The following is a 19,971-nucleotide window of genomic DNA, read 5'->3' on the forward strand; positions in this document are numbered from 1 at the left end:
CACTGCATAAACTTTAGTTACTTTAAAAAAAAACATCTGCTGGAAAAGAAATACCGTTTCAGAATGAGCTGTTATAAGCATAATACTAGTACTCTAAAAGAGGGACGAAAGATAACAGAGAGGCAGTCAAACTCAAAAATCGAAATAAACTGACAACGTCTGGCTAAAAATGAAAAAAACAAACAGAAAAACAATAGAACACATGACACAACATAGAAAACTAAAGAATAAGCAACACAAACCCCACCAAAAACTAGGGGTGATTTATGATCTAAACTATCATATTTTCCCTTCCGTGTTAACTGTTTATTTCATCACGTGCAGTTTTGCAGACTGTAACAAAGAGTGGCACCTGTAATAAACAATAACTGATTCAATTATGTTGTTCCTTGAATATAGGGAAATCAGCATATTAGGAAATGTTGGGTAACCGTCAAATTATATCATGTAGCAAATCAACAACGACAGAAATATTCCACTTTCAATCTATTTATAACCGTTTTGTGACTCGATTTATATATCAGGAAATTGAATGGCATAAGAATATAGTGTAACGACTCAATCTAAATTAAAGACATCAAAAGCGGAAATATCGATATGGAAATGGTTTGTAAAACAGTTAAGAGGTTCAATGTTTCCAGTATATGAAAGGAAAAAGAAAGTAAATATATTCCATTCCATGATAGTCTACGTAATATATCTAGAGAATAAGTTCATTCAATTTGGTTCATTTTTTTAACAATACGGTAAATCTATTTTCTCTAATTCTATGGAAATTTATCGCTTTCCGAACCCATTGTATAAAAAAAATTAATCAACGTGTGGTTGCCAGTGATCTCAGAACATCATTGGATGATTTTAAGGGTCATGACCTTTTTAGCTAACTGAATGAATCAAAATATGCTAACAGGTGTAAAATGAAATTGACAACTCAGTCGTGCAATGTGAAAGGCACTCGAAGGGGATTTTCGGTTAACCAAAAAAGAAAATGTATTTTTTAATCATTAGAGAAACAGATTCTTACATAGTTACTCGTGAATTATCGGATTTATCCAATCTCGATAGTTAAATTATAAATTTTAAAGTCCTCGCCGAGGCGGCTCGGACTTTAAAATTGATAATTTAACTATCTCGATTGGATAAATCCGATAATCCACTCGTACCAATGTAAGAATCTATATATATATATATTCTACTATATAGTTTCATCCAATGTTCAAGTCGGTATTTACATGAATATTATTTTTTTACAGAACCAACACCGGATGCTAACAGTACATGTGTAACAATAACTGGATTGGTAGTGTTTGGATTTCCTGTAATGACAATGACTATATTTTGTACTAGTATTCTACGAATAAAATTAGAAAGAAAGAAGCGATATAGAGGATTTTATTTATATGGCCGAATAGAGTAAGATATATAATACCAGGTGTGGGATGATTGCCAATGAGATAATAGTAATGAAATATCACAGAAACCAAAAGAGAATGCCAACGTTTTGGCAAAAGATTATCATAACTATATATCCACACGTACGTATCTTCTCATGCTCAATGTTCAACTTCGTGTGAGTTAACATTGACTAATATTTTGTTAATATGTATATTGTATAGAGAACGAGTTTCCGAAGAATCAGACATGTACAAATGGAACAAGTGACACAAAAAACTGATAAATACCCATACAAAAAGAACTTACCAATTATAATTAGATTCACTTTGTAACCATAGGACTAATCAGTAGCGCTCGAATCAAAATAGTTGTATACACTTTGACCAATGCAAACACAAAGTTGAAGTGCATTTAAAATCCAAAAAATCGAAAGTTTTGCCAAATACTGCCTATGTTGTCTATCCATTGAGGTAGGAAAATATAAAATATTCGTTGAGGTAAATAACAGTGAAGTTGGTTTCAAATCATCATCTAGGTTTCGTCTCAAATAATAAACATTAACTCAAATAAACTCGGTTAAAAGTTGCTATGCATTGCATCTATATTGCGTTTTTGTAATTATTCAATCAGTTTGGAATTATTTTTGGCCTGGATATATCGATTGATTACCGGTTATTGTTCATACACGTTAACATTTGAGTAAATCGAAGAAACGAGCAAAATCCACGATTAATTATACGTTTTCGAGTCTTTCTAGGACTCATTGGAATGATTCTACACTATCTTGTGTATTTACTATTTAAATGTAACAGTTTACAAAATTACCTTTTTTCAAAATGGAAAATGGAAAATGGCAAAATTATCTTATTGATAATTTGAAGAACAGGTTTAGCTGATAAAAAAACAGTTATAAAGCTAGGTTACCATATTTAAATCTCTATGGTAAAAAAATACATTTGTACTTATAACATTTTGGATAGTGAGACCTGGTTTGATATTAGATGCTTTCCCTCCATCTGTATGTTCGGTCTGAAAAGAAGACAATTAAATATTTTCCATGTGTGTTAATAAAATTATTGTTATTACTTATCATGACAATCTCGCTATATTTAAAACAATTTAACACTGATAGTAATATTCCCCTTTAATGTGGACCAAACAATAGATTAAGAATCTCCGATTTCAAAACTCTTGGGGATATTAGTTCAAACAAATTCTTTACAATCAGACAAAACTTCACAATTCACCATGAAAAATACATCTTCACGTTTTGCCGATCGATGATAAGGGATTACAGTGGAGAGTCACATTGTCTTATGGTTTTATGTATTAGTGAATGAGTGGCATAAACGATTAAGATATGAGACGACAATATTTAATTACTATAGAAATAATGAATAATTAGTTTTTGCACTTATTTTGAAATGCAAATAGTTATGTTAAAAGAAGTATTATAGTTAAACTGTTAGAAATTGTTTTATGTTCACGGAGTTGGAATGCAATCTTAAAATTGCACTTCTAAGCAAATGTAATTTGTAAATAATCTGAAGACAGTTTTAAATTAAATCGGTAATTTTTGGATGCTTATTTTGAGAATTTAAAGAAAAGTAAAGCATGTTACGTCCGATATTTGGAATATTGATGGAAATCATCGTGATATTGTATTGCGATCGGATCGTGATATCATTTCTGTCAGAATGATTATTTTTTCTCAATTATTATGATACTGTCCACTAGGGTATTAAAAACAAAGTGTTTCAAAATAAAGTATGGACTTTGCTCATTGGTGAAGGGTATGCTTGCTAACTTCTATTTATCTTTCCAACATTTAAATAAAAACAACACAAAACTTTCCTCAAATTCCCCAAAATAGACTAAATAAATAAAAAAAGGTAACATTTGACATCGGTGTTAAAAACAAATATAATTGAGGTTATTCATAAGATTTTAATTTTTCATTCCCCGTTATTGATAAATTAGTGTGGAAAATCAAATTCGTTGTCATCAGGTTCAATCCGGGTAGTACGGAATTTTTCAGCGGAATAACATTCTGTACACCACCAGATTACATCACGTTGACTTATTATTTTCATTCACAATTATTTTCAAAAAACTGTATGGCAGGCTTGATCCTCTCAACAAGTATTAGTTATTTTATGTGATCATATTCATAGTGTTAAGCTTTACTAGTATACTGATGCATTTAATGTTCGACTATCACTCACGAAGGCATCAGCAGCTTAGTAGTCAGTACCTCAATAATGACATGAGTTATAGCTAAACTTTCTTTTCTTTTTGTTATTTTGTCGATTTGAAAAGCTCACTTTCTTCGGCACAGTAAAACATTTAAACATTTAATCAATGGTATGCATCCGTGGCGCTTTACTTGATTATCATTTACAAGGAACGTTAAGATTCGAATATTTGAAAGCCAAGAATGTAAAAAAATTAAGATAAAACTGTCATACTTTGATTATATCAAATTTTCTTTATCTTTTTTGCAGGTGGGAAGCCGCACAGTGTCCAATGATACCAAATATTAAAGATGAACAATACGGTACATCGTCATCAAGTGACCTAGAAAGGGCTAAAACTTCCAGACGATTCCTGACAACGATACCTAACTTTATAAGTATGGACCAATCAACGAGCACTGAAAAGTAGACTTTAAAATAAGCTCATTAGATTGTCAAGTATGATGAACGTATGCTGTATGATATTTAATAAATTACATTTTGTATTTTTGTATGAATACGTTCATTGGTTACATAGCTACATGGATACGAGGCAGGTAACTTAAATTGAGTAAATGATTCATTTCATTTGCTAATATTTTCAAATTATGAATAATGTTATTGCAATCAATGTAATGGTTATTACTGGCTGTCTTGTGTTTGGCTCTTTTTGTATATCCTTACATGGATCATTGCTATATTAGAAATGAGAATTTTACCTTAAATTAAAAATTAAAAATGGCTGTACCAAGTCAGGAACATAAAATATATCCATTTCGTTTGATATGTTTGAGCTTTTGATTTTGCCATCAGCTTAGGGACTTTCCGTTTAAAATTTTCCTCAGCGTTCGGTAATTTTGTTACTGTACTTTTTACGTATCAGCCTAAACTATTGAGCTATTTACTTTTTATATATTTATTTCAATTACTGATTCTTTTTTAAAAAGTTAGTTCAAATCCACGAAAATCTAAATACAACGATATTTAAAAAAAATCATTCGCATACTAAATGCATAGTAGACATCTGTATATACTTACATGCACGTTACATGTAAATGTATTTTTTCAAATAAAAGTGCCAAGTGTCAATTTCAGTAAACATTGTCGTTATTTGCATGTTCTCATTTACTGTTTATTGCAGAGATGCAGCCATACACACACGTATCATTGTATAACAAACGTCCTTTGCTATTCATCGATGTTTGACACATGTAAATATGTCTGTTCATCTGAAGTGACATGAATAAAGAATGTTTTTCAATTACAGAAAACTGTCGTTGTCCACTTGTCGCTTGTGCATTCTTGACATGCGTACTCGTATCATAATGTAGATGCACGATTGTCCTCTATTATTCATCGATGTCTGACACAAAATCTGGCATTTGATAAGAAAACATTTGAAAATCAATTTTATACAGATGCCATAGTCTTTTCAGATACATTTCAGGTAATTGGTTGTAAAATGTTTGTGTGATTTTGGAACTTTCTGTATTCTTGTAAGATACGCTTCTGTCGGGGAAAACTGTCTCATTGAAAATTTTAATGTCAAGGTATTTGAAAGTCCTTGAAATATCATTTTTCATTGTTTCAAATTTACCGATAAAATCATAATTCACCAAACAAGGTTGACATAGATTCTCGTATTTTGCCCAGTGCTGTTCATAAGATGACTCAAAAGTATCCGGGTCAGTCAAATATTTGACGAACTCCACAAATTTTATTTCGTCACTATGGTTAACTTCTTTACTTCTCTTTAATCTGATTATTTTCTCTGCTATATTTCGAAAGAACGGCGGGTCTTTGCGAAACATTTTGTCTTTAAAAGCTGAGAGTAGTCTTTCAAAAGGATCACGCACAAAGACGAGTTTTTTGTATGTTTGCAGCTTTTTCTGAATTTCAGAGTAGGAATATTTGTCCAAGGTGTTTCCATATTTTAGCCAGGTGTCATGAACATCACCAGATCCCATTTTATTTATCACGAAGTCTTTATTTGGAAATTTATTACTTAACGCTAGAAATATTCTTTTCCAGTTTGTACATGCTAATTTCGGCATCATACAAAATATAAATTTGTACTCGTCATTTACATACATATACTGGTAACTATGTCCCGGTATTGCTACGGGAATGTGTCCAATGTCTTTCAGCTTTCGACATACGTTCTGGAGTTGTTGTGCTCTAATTTCTGGTTCTTCAGTAAAACTACGATTACTCGAAATCTGCCCTTCGTGAGCCTGTAGTGAATAGAAAATAAAATATAAATTAGTTTCTTCTTAGCGGGTTATGATCGTATAATATACAATCAGTAGTAATATCTGACTGGAATTATCGTAAGACTCTTATTAGAGATCATTCTATAAAAAAATTGAGTTTAGGTCATACCTAACCTTGGTAATTGTTTTCTATCATATATAGCACTTGTTATCGTATCAGTTCTGAATACCTTCCATCAACTAGTCTGTATTATATTTCCAGCTGCAATGTAAGATTGACACTGGAAATAGAATAATACCATTCCGATGTTTTGCCTTGTAAGTGAGTTTAAGGATCATCATATTATTCAAAATATACTACTAAACCATCTTACATGACACAATTTGTTATCTACACATCTGATTTGCTACTAAATATCCAAGGACAATGATATGACAGATAGTGAATTGTCACGCCATTCCGTGATGAAAAAACAAATAATACATAGTAAAGTTTTAAAGTAATATAGAGAGCTGGTTTGAAGATACTTAAGTAGTCACAAAGTCTGACACAAATTGGTCTGGTCAAAAAAGATATTTCCTTTAACGAATATATATATATTTTGTCACGCAAACATCTTTCTTCGCTGTATCTTGTGTCCGTTTGAACTATATAGAGCACGAATGGATGCGTAGGACGTAAACCAGTCTAAACCGAACGGTTACTGTATTCTTATTCATTGTGATTTGTGTTCTTCGTCCTAGTTTGAATGTGCTCCCTTTAAAATGCTATTAATTTACGTTTTTTGATTGAGTTAAGCCTGCCAATTGATATTTTATAGTGTGTTTTTCTATGTTGTGATGTTATGCTTTTGTTTCAGAAAAAAGGGAGTAGGTTTGGAACCATTAAAACGTTTAATCCCGCTGCAAATGTTTGCACCTGTCCTAAGTCAGGAATCTGATGTACAGTAGTTGTCGTTTGTTTATGTTATGTATACGTGTTTCTCGTTTCTCGTTTTTTTTATATAGATTATACCGTTGGTTTTCCCGTTTGAATGATTTTACACTAGTAATTTTGGGGCCCTTTATAGCTTGTTGTTCGGTGTGAGCCAAGGCTCCGTGTTAAAAGCTGTACATTTACCTATAATTGTTTACTTTTTTAAATTGTTATTTGGATGTAGAGTTGTCTCATTGGCACTCACACCACAGCTTCCTATATCTAGATTATCTATAGACACATTTTTTAATTTGTTTTGCATGCTTTAAAATGGTCTGCTCTTTAGTCGGGTTGTGGTCACTTTGACATAATCTCAGTTCCTATTCTCAATTTTAACAAAGCAACATAAATTTACACTTTGACTTCTTTATGGTAGTCAATTTACTTATAATAAGTTGCAGTAAATTCCCAATCTACCACAAAAGGCAAAATTTTAAAGCATATGATATAACTGTATACAATATTAACTCAGTGAAAAATGTCAAAATGGAGTCATCATAAATTCTCTGCTTTCCTCACTTTTGCAATATGTTACCGTGAGAATCTCGTAAGAACAACACTGTTACTCCTCCTAATTTTGCTACACGATATTGATTAAATATTTACACAATTATAGTACACTACCTACTTAAATATTAACCGTGTCCTAGATCTTAAAGGAGTGATCATTAAATTTAATAACCTAGATAATTTTAAATCGAATAACGACTAGTAAGTGGAGCTCTTCTTTACAGCTAAAAGGATATTAATGAAACACAGTAAACAGTTGTAGAATATAACAACATTGCGAACGATGTTGGTACGAATTTCATTTTGCTATAGATTAGCATGAAAATAAATACGTAGACTGACTGGTCAGTTCGATAAAAATATAGTGATTTCTGGTTGATTTTACTACATTAGACTTGAAAATAAAGAAAAAAAAGGAACCGAAACTTAAAATATCAAGAATAATTACACTTTAGAATCCCATTTTTAAGCAAAACACGTAACATTTTGTTCAAAAGATCAGTGTTCCGTTTCTTTCCTACGGTATTTTTTCTGATCATCGTAAAACATCACAAGAATAATGCTATTGTAACTATAATGATTCGCGTGTTAAAAAAAGCAAAATCAATATCGGTGAAAACGTAAACCGGAAAAGGTTATTTTAGAAAACGGTCTGAAAAATATCTAAGCATAAATTTTGCAAGGTAGGCATATTATAGGGTTTGCGCATTCATACAGTGAAATTGGTTTATGATATTTTTTTGACGGAAACCATGCGTATAGTTTCAATTGCAATGACTTCAAAAAGTATAGCCATCTTGTCCAAACAAAAAAAACCCGCTGTTTTTTCTTTACAATTGAGGTTTTAACCGACTGGATATTAAATAAGCATACATTTTGTAGTTAGATCATAGAAAATAAAACTAGGCGGTATTTTTTTTTCCTTTTCTTTTTAAACAATATAGACGTATTCAACATTTTTTTTGATAGACAACAAGATTTTTAGATCGTTTCAAAAAGTATAGCCGTTATGTTCCAACGTTCGCCACAGTAAACTGACCTCATCAATTATAAGCTTGAACGCTTGAAAAGTTCTTTGAAATCGTCGAAATCGCTTCATTATTATGAGGAACGTCATGTAACACTTAGAAGTACCAACAGCGTGCACAACGTCACAAACAGGACTGGTGTGTATATATAATATATCTAAAGGAATCATACAGTAACAAGTTACTTACTTACTTACTTAGAAATAAGAAGATGTGGTAAAAGTGCCAATGAGACAACTCTCTATCCATGTCACAATTTGTAAAAGTTAACTATTATCGGTCAAAGATAGACTAAAGTACGGTCTTCAACACGAAACCTGGGCTCACACCGAACAGCAAGCTATAATTAACCCCAAAATTGAACAGTGTACAACCATTCAAACGGGAACACCAAAGGTCTAATTTATATAAAAAAACGGGAAACGAGAAACACTTTAATGAACCACGTCAACAAACGACAACCACTGAACATCTGGTTCATGACTTACGACAGGGGCTAACAAATGCAGCGGGTTTACACGTTTTCATACGAACCAATCTTCACCCTTACCAGAAGCAATAGTGTTACATCACAACATAGAAAGCTTAACTTACTTGCCTACTTATGGCAATGCGTGATACTTTAAATAGTCTTTTAATTATTGATGAATCTCTTCGCAATAGTAGAACACATTATGTAACAATTTCTCTGAAAATGTCCTACATACTTTTTCCTTATATATTTAATCATATAAAGAATATGAAAGTTGTTCTTCATTCGTTTCATTGATAGCTATAGTCTAACGCTTCACTTGATAGGTTTTAGGGATTTCAACTCTTGATATCTGCCATTCTTAGGGGTTCGTGTTGTTTATTCTTTAGTTTTCTATGTTGTGTCATGTGTTCTATTGTTTTTCTGTTTGTCTTTTTCATTTTTAGCCATGGCGTTGTCAGTTTGTTTTAGATTTATGAGTTTGACTGTCCCTTTGGTATCTTTCGTCCCTCTTTTAGATACAAAATAGTGTACACAGAAAGGAAGATCTGGCTGGATTCTTCAAGATTGAGAATACTGGACAAAACGGACAGAATACAGAATATAGAAAAAAAATAGGCAAAACAAGATAATGAATAGAAAATAATGGGGTGCTATTTATAAAAAAGAGAAAAACATATTTATTTAGAATAGAGACAAATGGCTTGAAAAATTCAAGTTTACAGAATTAAAGAACCCCACGCCAAGAGCCTCATATAGGATGATACAAAGTATAAGACATGTTTAGGTACAATGTATTTTATTTTTCTTACTTTAGAGTTTAATTCAAGATAGAAAGTGTATGTATCGGTATCGATCTATGCTAAGACCCAGATATTTAATTCGAATAATCGAATTATAACTTGCCTTTAGCATTTAAAATTGTATATATAATATATACGTTAGAAGATTTAACTTACATTTGACTTTAAATGCTGTTCCGGTCTATTAACAGTGATGTTGGAACCTGAAATATACCTAAGGGCATGAATATCATTTATATGGTCAATACACAAGATACTTTTATTCTATGTAAGTTACGTACCATCAAAAGAAATGTCTTGACCGATATTTACACATTTTAATTTCATGATATGTAGAATTTGGTTTAAATTTTTCAAAAAAAATCTCTTCATATTAAAGTCATTTGAAACGAGTTTCTTGGATTTTAATGTTTTTAACTTATTGCACCAAGGCATGCACATACTAAAGTAATTCTTGCATGCACGTTTTTAAAAAATATATTTATCACATTCATATCAAATTATTACTTATTATCGACAAATATTATTTGATCCAGTTGTTATTAGTCACAGGCTGATTAACTTTTGAGTTTGTTGTCGTAGTTTACTGGATCGCGACAATGATAAACAGTATGAACAGCCGTGCATGCGGAAAGTTTGACAGACAAGTGGTTATATAGAAAGAGCTATGACATGAAAAAAAATATGTACATTAAAAACAAAAACTCGTTTCTCCCGTCACTGCTCGATGTATAATAATAATACTTTTGTAATACTTCTGCTTTTCAAGTTTAGCCAGGAGAGCTTCTCAAAAAGTTTATTAATTTGTGTATATATTTTTTTCTCGTTGTTCAAGGAATGTACGTATGGTTGTTTATATGTTTGCTAACAGTGACGTCATTTGAACTGTGGTTGATAGTTTGAATGATATTTGTCACATTGGAAATCATATTAAATCTTCTTATTGTTATACTCATTGTTTTTTTTCAATTTTCCCATCTTTTATTTTTGGAAATTGTTATTATGAAATATGTAAAGTCTAAAAAAAAATACACAAACTATGGCTACTATAAGGTTAACGTCTTCCGGTGACAGTTAAAAAAATTAGTATCTCAGCTGTGAATTGTACGACAATTTCTACTATAAATTAAAGATAAATATACATATTTAAGCTATCATTTCTAAACTTACTTTTATATTGATTTGTTTTACATGTTAAAAATAAGCTCCCAATTATTAAACCAGCTACAAATATAAACGGAGTTTTTAACAGTCTCACACTTTTCTTTAACATTTCACTGAATTGGAATGTGTACGAACTTTTAAATCCTCATTGTTAAAAGGATCATTATTTCTAACAACTTTGTTGTTTGCCCAATATAATAGTTCATTTTTGCATTTAAAAGACTGGGGTATTCAAAAAAGAAAAGATAATAAAACTTGACCATTATTAAATCATTATTATCTTTGTTTGGTCAACCGACTGTAAGTATATGTACAGTAAGTGTTATATATGAATGTTATTTGTTTTTCTATTTAATGTATAATTCATTGAATATGTATTTAAAAAATCAATATAATACATTATATATGATCAAAGAAAAAAGACAAGAAAGAATATACAGAGAACATTTAAGAGGAATGTATCAAAATTATGGGTGGTATACCAGTAAAATATATGAAATATGATATTTATTACTTTTATAACTAAACTCACCATAGCTATACCAAAGAGATATATTCTGCTGTGTTTGGTAAAGATGTACCAATTAGTTCTTAATCAGAAAACTTCCAATTGGAGATCTATTTGTATGCTACGCTACACATGGACCAAGTAGAAACCTTTTAAACTTATCGTGGCGAATTAAATTTTTTCTGGATTAATGGTTAATTAAAAAATATATGGCATAAATCATGATAAATTAAGTTTAAGGATGTACACCTCTGAGGAGTCAAAATTTTCTAGAATTAAACTTTTTTTTAACCTGATTTTTGGGTTTATTAGACTGTAACAAAATAATTGGGTGATGAAAAAATCATCACTTCTTTTTTGGCAACGGCCCTTTGAAAATGCCCAATTTTGATGATTTTCCCATTTTCATCGATTTTTACCTATTTTTGGGCCATAATCGTAAAAAGAATCACATTTCCACAATTAAACTTTTCTTCATACTTTCTATAAAGATGAAGTGGACCGATATGAATAAATATTACTTACAACAACTATAGGTAGGTGTTAATATAAGAAAGTTTCATATTTTGACTCTTTTTGTGTAAAATTTACCTTGCTGTCAATTTTGTATTTTTGTGATTTTTCTCAGTTTTAAGAACAAAATGCATATAATTTCAACTTTTTTGTTATAAATGATTGAAAAAATACATATCTAAGTTTGAAAAGACCAAAATGATATGGGATGTACATGATTCTTGTAAAATCATTTTTTGTATCCCTCACCCATTTTCTCCAAATTTTGGCTAAAAATACTGACTTGATTGTTTGTAAAATTTGAAAACTGGATTACTCAAAAACCATTCATTTTAAATACACAATTTTTTCGCAGATTTATATTTGATTATAATAATTTTAAAATTCATTGATATTTTCCACTTCTATCACATGTTTTGGAAATTATTCAAGAACGAGATTTCAACGAGACTGAATGAGACTGAAAAGTCAGAAGAATACATCCTTTATAACTGAACTAAACAAAATAGGATCTTTTTCCGTTTTTTCTACTTTGATTTGTATCTTTCAAAAGAATAACATTGATTGTACCAATTGTCGGGCACCAGATGCGCATTTCGACAATACATGTCTCTTCAGTGATGCTCGTGGCGAAAATACTTGAAATCCAAAGCTTTTATAAAAGATGAAGAGCTTTAATCCAAAAAGGTCAATAAAGTATACCCCAATCCGCTAAAGGAATCAGAGCTATGCATGAGGAAGATACATTCCTTAATTTATAATAATTTCTAATATTTTTCGAGATGCGCATTTCGACAATACATGTCTCTTCAATCATGCTCGTGGCCATAATATTGATATAAAATATTGTGGCTTCGCATAATATAATATTCCTCCACAAGTTTGACGGTCACTATCACAAATTAGTTGACTTGTAAACCTGTTTAAAATGTTTTTGAGATCGTAGATTTTTAGATTTCGGATTTATCATGGCAACGGGGAATGTTTCAAAGAGAAAACAAGCCGACCAAAAAGCACAAAACAATCCAATATAAAAAAGAAAATGTGGTATGATTGCCAATGAGACTACTCTACGAAAGCGTATTAGCGCCACAATTTTTTTATTTTTTTATTTTTCTTCCTATCTTTGCGTAACAACGCAAATCTTTGCGATATAACGCAAACCTTTGCGTTTTAACGCAAACCTTTTGCGTTTAAACGCAAATATTTTGCGTTATAACGCAACCTTACCTTATGCGTTTTATAACGCAACCTTACCTTATGCGTTTTATAACGCAAACGTTTGCGTAACAACGCAAACCTTTGCGTTACAACGCAAACCTTTGCGTTACAACGGAAACCTTTGCGATTAACGCAAACATTTGCATAATAACGCAAACATTTTTTTTTTATCTTATTTCTTATTTAAGGTTCAAAGGAAACAGTAGTTATTAATGGAGGAGGCTGTATATATTAAAATTTATCACTTTTGTACTCATTGCAAAGTAAAATGCTTTAATAATTAGATCATATCATTGACTAATAATGCGCAGAATAATATAAGAAGATGTGCAAATAAGAAAACTATATGACTATATACTAAGCTATATCTTTTTTCTTATTAAATTATATACTTTTCTGATGCACAAATCAGTTTTAATTTATGTAAAATTGCACTTCAAGTATTCCATTTTTCCTATGCATATTTATTATAATGATTTGGCCTATTTTTATCTACTAGTAAATCACATTCGAAATGAATGACAGACGGACATATATACAAAACTTAATGAATAATTGAAATCAAGATATTTAGGGTCCCATTAAAACAATGTCAATTTTATTGAAAATTAACATCTGTAAAATAGAGGTATTTGTAACTTATGTGACGACGGGAAGGGGTAGTTCATAGGAGTGATATACTGTGTGTACGGCAAGCTACACAAATTATCACAATTACCAATGCGCCCAAATAGTTGAAAATTCATTTAACAGGACATACAGTATTTTGTAACACCTAAATGATTTTTGTCGAGCCTTCGACTTTAGTCGAAAAAGCGAGACTAAGCGATCCTACTTTCCGTCGTCGTCGTCGGTGTCGGCGGCGGCGTCCACAAATATTCACTCTGTGGTTAAAGTTTTTGAAATTTTAATAACTTTCTTAAACTATACTGGATTTCTACCAAGCTTGGAAAGAAGCTTGTTTATGATCATAAGATAGTATCCAGAAGTAAATTTTGTAAAAATAAATTTCCATTTTTTCCGTATTTTACTTATAGTAAGTAAGTAAGTAAGTATATCATTTATTATAGTGACATGTGTAGTATATACAATATTACATAATAAGAATACAGTAGTTAAATAAATTTACACCCGGCCCGTTGGACCTATAAGTCACTTTAAACCTAATGTTCAAATTTTTAATACGCAATGTGATTGTTACTTATAAAGAAGATCTTTTCTTTTACAGAAAAATAAATTTAAATATTTAGCAGTTTGTCTTTGATGAAGTGTCATTAAATTAGCAAATGTTCTATTATCAATAAAATGCCTATCTATGTTCACTGATTCAAATAATAATTGTCTTAAATTATGGTAAGCTTTACAGTACAACAAGAAATGTTTTTCATCTTCAACAGATCCGTCATCACAGAAAGTGCAAAGTCGTTCATCCGGAGCCTCATTTCTAAATCGTCCAGTTTCAATGCGTAAGAGTAGAATACCACAGCGAAATTGTGCCATAACTGATCGTTCTTGTTTCTTAATGTTCATTTTGACGTAAAGTTCAGTCTCGTACTTCTGTTTAATAGTAATGTAAGTCCTTAATTTGGGGAGAGAAGTGATTTTACCAGTCCAATCGTTTTCACAGTATTCCATAATCTTTGTTTTAAAAAGTTCAATATTAACATATTCATAGCAACTGTCCATATCCACTTTGTGAAAAATTTCCTTCATCTGAGAACTCCACTGGCCCGATTTATGATAGTTCCAAAGAAAAATCTTTTTCGTTAGTCTATCATTGTCCATTTTAACAAGCCGATTCCATCTTCTTACCATAGAAATCCACCGTCTTAAAGTTGGCTGTAACCATCCTAGTTCACTGTTTAGAGAAACTACTGGTGCAAATCTGTGTAGTCCCAAAAAATATCTAATAGCACGGTTTTGTACAGCTTCAATGGAGTGGTATGTTTTATATCCCCAAACACCTGCGCAATAATCAATTACTGGTACAACACACGACTCGAAAAGGGTTTCAAATGTTTTAAATGCAACGTCCTTAAAATTGTGAATCTTTGATATCATCCCTCCTAGTGCCCGTCCTCCAGCTTTACCTAATGTTTCAGTGGCAATACTAAAATCCATTTTATCATTGAGAATAATGCCAAGATATTTGTATTGACTTACATATTGTAAACTGTTTGGTCCAATATTGAAATTGAAGTTGCTTCGTGGAACACGCTGTTTTCTAAAATGCATGACATTTGATTTTGAACAATTCACACTAAGTCTCCATCGTTGGCACCAACTGTATAAAACATCTAAGCAACGTTGCATATCATTTTCGGTCTCTGTTAGAATAACAATGTCGTCAGCATATAATAGAAGACTGATTTTCTCATTATCACACGGTATTCCAGTTTCAAGATCTTTAATTTCAGTAGCTAAATCGTTGACAAATAAAGCGAACAATGTAAGCGATAAATTATCCCCTTGGCGGACCCCGTTTGAACACTGGAACCAATTTGTACGATGATCATTTACGCACACACATGATTCTGTATCAATGTATAAGCTAGAAATAGCATTATACATGTTTCCGTCAATACCGTTTAATTGCAGTTTGTATTGTAATAAATCCCTATCTACATAATCAAATGCTTTTTGCAGGTCCACAAAGGTAGCAAATGTTGATTTCCTATCCTGAATCAGGCAATTCAAAGAAAACACATGATCCTCACATGACCTATCTCTTCTGAAACCGTTTTGTTCATCAACAATTAATCCGTTGTCTTCTAAAAATTGTTGCACTCGGTTATTTAAAGTAGAACTGTAACATTTCGCAATTACCGAGAGTAAACTAATGCCTCTGTAATTCAGTGGAATTCTCGTGTCAATAGCAGAACCTTTCGGAATTGGTCGAATTAGTGCTTTCCTCCATAGCGACGGAACTTTTCCTGTGTCGAAACAGAACTGAAATAACACCTGCAATAGTTTAATAATTGGTTCATTTTTAAGTACTTCATTATAAATACCATCTATTCCAGGAGCTTTTTTCTCTTTCAGATATAGAACAACTTTTTGTATTTCGTCTATATGAATGTTCTGATTCAGTATATCATTTGGTATATACAACGGGTCAAGCATATTATCTTCTAAAAGTCTTTTATGTCGTAATGCGTTTTCATAAAATTCATCATCGTAATCGTCATTGTTGTTCATGTACAAATTCTTAAAATCGGATTCCCATTTGTTTATCACTGTTTTCTCATCGAATGACGTAGAACCATCGTCATTAACACATTCCATCGGGATAGCATTCTTCTTCTTAGGACCAAGTTTTTGTAATTCTGCCCAAATTTTTTTCGGATCTTCTGTATTCAGAGTTTCTATTTGTAAAGTTAAGTCCTGTTTATATTTCCGTTCATGAAATCGTAAACGCTTATCGAATTTCTTTTGCGCCATAACAAATTTGTTCCGTGTCTCACGTTTCCCTTTACTGGTTTTAGATTTCCTAAATTGTTTTTCACAACTGTGCATAGTTTTCCATAAATCACTTAATTCTTGATTCCAGAATGGTTTTTCGTGTTTAAAATGTTTTCTTGTTTTTCTAGACGCTTCATGATATGGTATTGTTTCTTCCATTTCTTTTGTAACAAGTTTGCATAATTCTTCGTAGACCGTATCAATGTCTTCTTGCTGTTCTCTGCATAGTTCAATTTGACGAATAACCATATATATAGCATCTTTCGTGATGTCCGAGCACATAAAGTTTGACGGTATTTCTTTAAATCTGAATCTTTTTCTTGTCGACAAAACGTTAGGTTTCTCATTTTCAGATTTAATTATAAAGTTTTCAACATAATCAAATATTAAAAACGCATGGTCTGGAATTCTACTTCTTGTTCCAGTAAGATGCTGGATTCTTTCGGATTCGATTATTTCATTGCTGGTGATGATTTCGAAATTTTTACAATTTTCAACTATATCATGTGGAACACATACGTAGTCAACAACTGCTTTTCCTTTTAATGATATTGATGTGAATTTGTTCGACTGTTCTCCGGATCGTCCATTTAGAACACAAAATTTACTATCATTTAGAAATTCAGAAAAAGACTGTCCGTGTTGATTATGAGTCTTGTCAATAGTTTCTCTCGTAGTGACATTATCGAATTCGGAAGAGACATCTTTAAGGTTTCCTAATCTCGAGTTAAAGTCTCCTAATAGAAATATAGCATCAACATCATAGTTCAAGTAAATTTGGGAAAGAACATGTGAATAGAACGTTTGGGCGTCGCGCCCCCAAGGTGAATTTTCCGGCGGAAGATAACATGAAAATGCAACACAAGTGAAATCTGTTTCTTTGTTTCTAAATAGTAACCCTAAGATACCATCGACACTTTTATCTATAATACGTACATCAAAACTTTTCAAAATAGAATGCTTTACAAGAAATCCTATAAATGGACTTAATTTTTCTGCGAGGATTACATTCACTCTGTGGTTAAAGTTTTTAAAATTTTAATAACTTTCTTAAATTATCCTTGGTTTGTACCAAACTTAGACAGAAGCTTGTTTATGATCATAAGAGAGTATCCAGAAGTAAATTTAAAAAAAACCAAAATCCATTTTTTCCGTATTTTACTTTTAAATGGACTTAGTTTTTTTCTGCGGGGAAACATTACATTCACTCTGTGGTTTAAGTTTTAAAGATCGTAATAACTTTCTTAAACTATCCTGGGTTTGTACCAAACTTGGACAGAAGCTTGTTTATTATAATAAGATAGTATCCAGAAGTGAATTTTGAAAAAAAATTCCATTTTTTCAGTATTTTACTTATAAATGGACTTAGATTTTCTTCCAGTTAACATATCATACAGTCTGCAGTTAAAGTTTTTAAAACATTTATTAGAATCAAAAACTATCCTGGATTTTTACAAAATTTAGACAGAAGCTTCTTAAAATCAAAAGATAGTATCGAGAGGAATATTTTTATTGATTTTTTTCCTCACTTTTGTTAAGCCTGCAATTTACAGCAAAATGAGGCGAGACACCGGGTTCCGTGGAACCCTTACAATTTTTTTTTATAATTATTACGTGGTTGCAGGTCTTTTAAATTTAGAAACCATCACTTAAGCCTGCCGGTAAATTATAACCAAGCCTAATCCCCTAACCTATGGTCCATTGCATGATAAACCATCGTGCATTAGCAATAAAACAACCATCGCACTTTAGCGTGAGACACCATCGTACTTTAGCGTAGACCATCGCACTTTAGCGTGACCATCGCACTTTAGATTTGGTTTTTTTTGTTTTGTTTTATTTTGTGAGTCTGTTTCTTTTTTACGAGTGACTCCAGTGTTAGGTTTGATTTGGTCTATTGCATCGTCCAGTAGTTGGGGATTTCTGTTATTACGAGTGCATTTCTTTCTAACCAGCATTTTGTAAACATTGTGTGACGTTTGTCATTGTTTTCTAAACGCTTCAAAAAAAAAGAAAAAATACATCGTTTTATCAGTGTTTACTGACCCTGTTTGAACTTTCAATAATGCATGCACACATTGTAGGTAAAGCGACTTATTAAAAAAGTAGAAACACATACATCGTTTAATCAGGTTGAAGTTATACACACATGTAGCGTTTGTACAAACAAACGATGAACGACACACTATAGACGCATTTATAGCGATTGCGTAGCAACACGACGGGTGCCACAATGGAGCAGGATCTGCTTAAACACTCCGTAGCACCTGGGAGCACCTGAGATCCCCATTAGTTTTTGTTGGGATTCGTGTTGTTTATTCTTTAGTTTTCTATGTTGTGTTATGTGTAATATTGTGTGTCTGTTTGTTCTTTTCATTTTTAGCCATGGTGTTGTCATTTTATTGTCGATTTATGAGTTTGACTGTCCTGTGGTATCTTTCGTTCCTCACTTGTCTTGGTAAAGTTTATGTAAATTTTGCAAGCTTATTTTAGAAACAAATTATCAAAACATGCGCGCGCTTAGCCGTTTGCATCGTTTGTTTTAGAATGAAATGCACTCACTGTTATATATTTAAAAGTTCAAATTTAACCCATCTACATATTCTGAATCAATATAAGTTCCTTTTTGTATGTGCTGGCATCTTATATATCGAAGTGAACTTAAATTAACTATAAAGTCTGATTCATATTTTAATTATTTATTACTACATTCACTTCTAAAACAGAGTCATGAGAAAATTTTCCTGCCACATAAACTTCTCAAAGATGAGGAAAAACAACAGAGTCAACATAAAATATCTTGTACGGTCACAAAACGAATAGGTACACTGGTACGATGTGTCTGTGTCCAAAACTTGCAAGTTAAATGTTTCTCGGATATCTGAATGTATGTGCCTTGTATCTTCTTAATTGAGTTATGATATTTAAACATCTGTACTCTGCTGTTGCCTATATTTTAACAGTTTGTTCTATGAAAAAAAGACTTACTTAAACTCAAGTTAAAGGTGGTAGACCTTCGTTCGAGGATATAACTCATTAATTCGGATTAAAAATTATCTATGCATACAAGAAGCTTAAAAAGTATTTTAATAAGAATGGCTGACAAAGACGTACTGTTGATTTTAAGAGTTATTTACCTTAACTGAAGTCTACCTCCTTAATTCAACTCTTTTTTTCTGTTATCAACAAATGTCAGATTTCTTGACATGATTGCATTATAATACGGTTTATCGCTTAAAGATAAACCAATTTAATTAAAGAGAAATGATTATTGCCTCATTCGGATCCGGTTCTTGTTTCCCGCCAATCAACGTCACATGACTCGTCAGCATTACATTGCACTAGCCAATCTTGTAGATATGTAAAATATTCAAAAACCCACCCACCTCCCCTTGCAATCTGCCATCTAATAACAATTATTGTGTCTGCTGCCGTTTTATTTATCTTTTCAGAATGACCAGAACATGCCGGA

General features: G+C 31.7%; 1 protein-coding gene across 1 annotated transcript; it reads right to left on the bottom strand.

Annotated features, from left to right (window-relative positions):
• Positions 1-4,619: 4,619 nt before the first annotated feature.
• Positions 4,620-11,003, bottom strand: LOC134705336 (carbohydrate sulfotransferase 11-like). Its single transcript, XM_063564081.1, has 3 exons — positions 10,802-11,003; positions 9,788-9,834; positions 4,620-5,863 (listed from the first exon to the last, which is right to left on the bottom strand). The coding sequence occupies exons 1-3, from the start codon at positions 10,902-10,904 to the stop codon at positions 4,979-4,981; spliced, it is 1,035 nt and encodes a 344-aa protein (XP_063420151.1). The 5' UTR covers positions 10,905-11,003; the 3' UTR covers positions 4,620-4,978.
• Between the last annotated feature and the right edge of the window lie 8,968 nt (positions 11,004-19,971).

Source organism: Mytilus trossulus, chromosome 2 (genome assembly GCF_036588685.1).
Source record: "Mytilus trossulus isolate FHL-02 chromosome 2, PNRI_Mtr1.1.1.hap1, whole genome shotgun sequence".
Lineage (NCBI taxonomy): Eukaryota > Metazoa > Mollusca > Bivalvia > Mytilida > Mytilidae > Mytilus > Mytilus trossulus.

What these genes read in the sequence shown, in the direction of transcription:
- LOC134705336 (XM_063564081.1), bottom strand. Translation starts at nt 10,904, where the DNA reads ATGTTAAAGAAAAGTGTGAGACTGTTAAAAACTCCGTTTATATTTGTA. An exon ending in TAAAACAAATCAATATAAAA is followed by an intron (nt 9,835 to 10,801) that starts GTAAGTTTAGAA and finishes GGTATATTTCAG; the next exon opens with GTTCCAACATCACTGTTAAT. An exon ending in AACAGCATTTAAAGTCAAAT is followed by an intron (nt 5,864 to 9,787) that starts GTAAGTTAAATC and finishes TATTCACTACAG; the next exon opens with GCTCACGAAGGGCAGATTTC.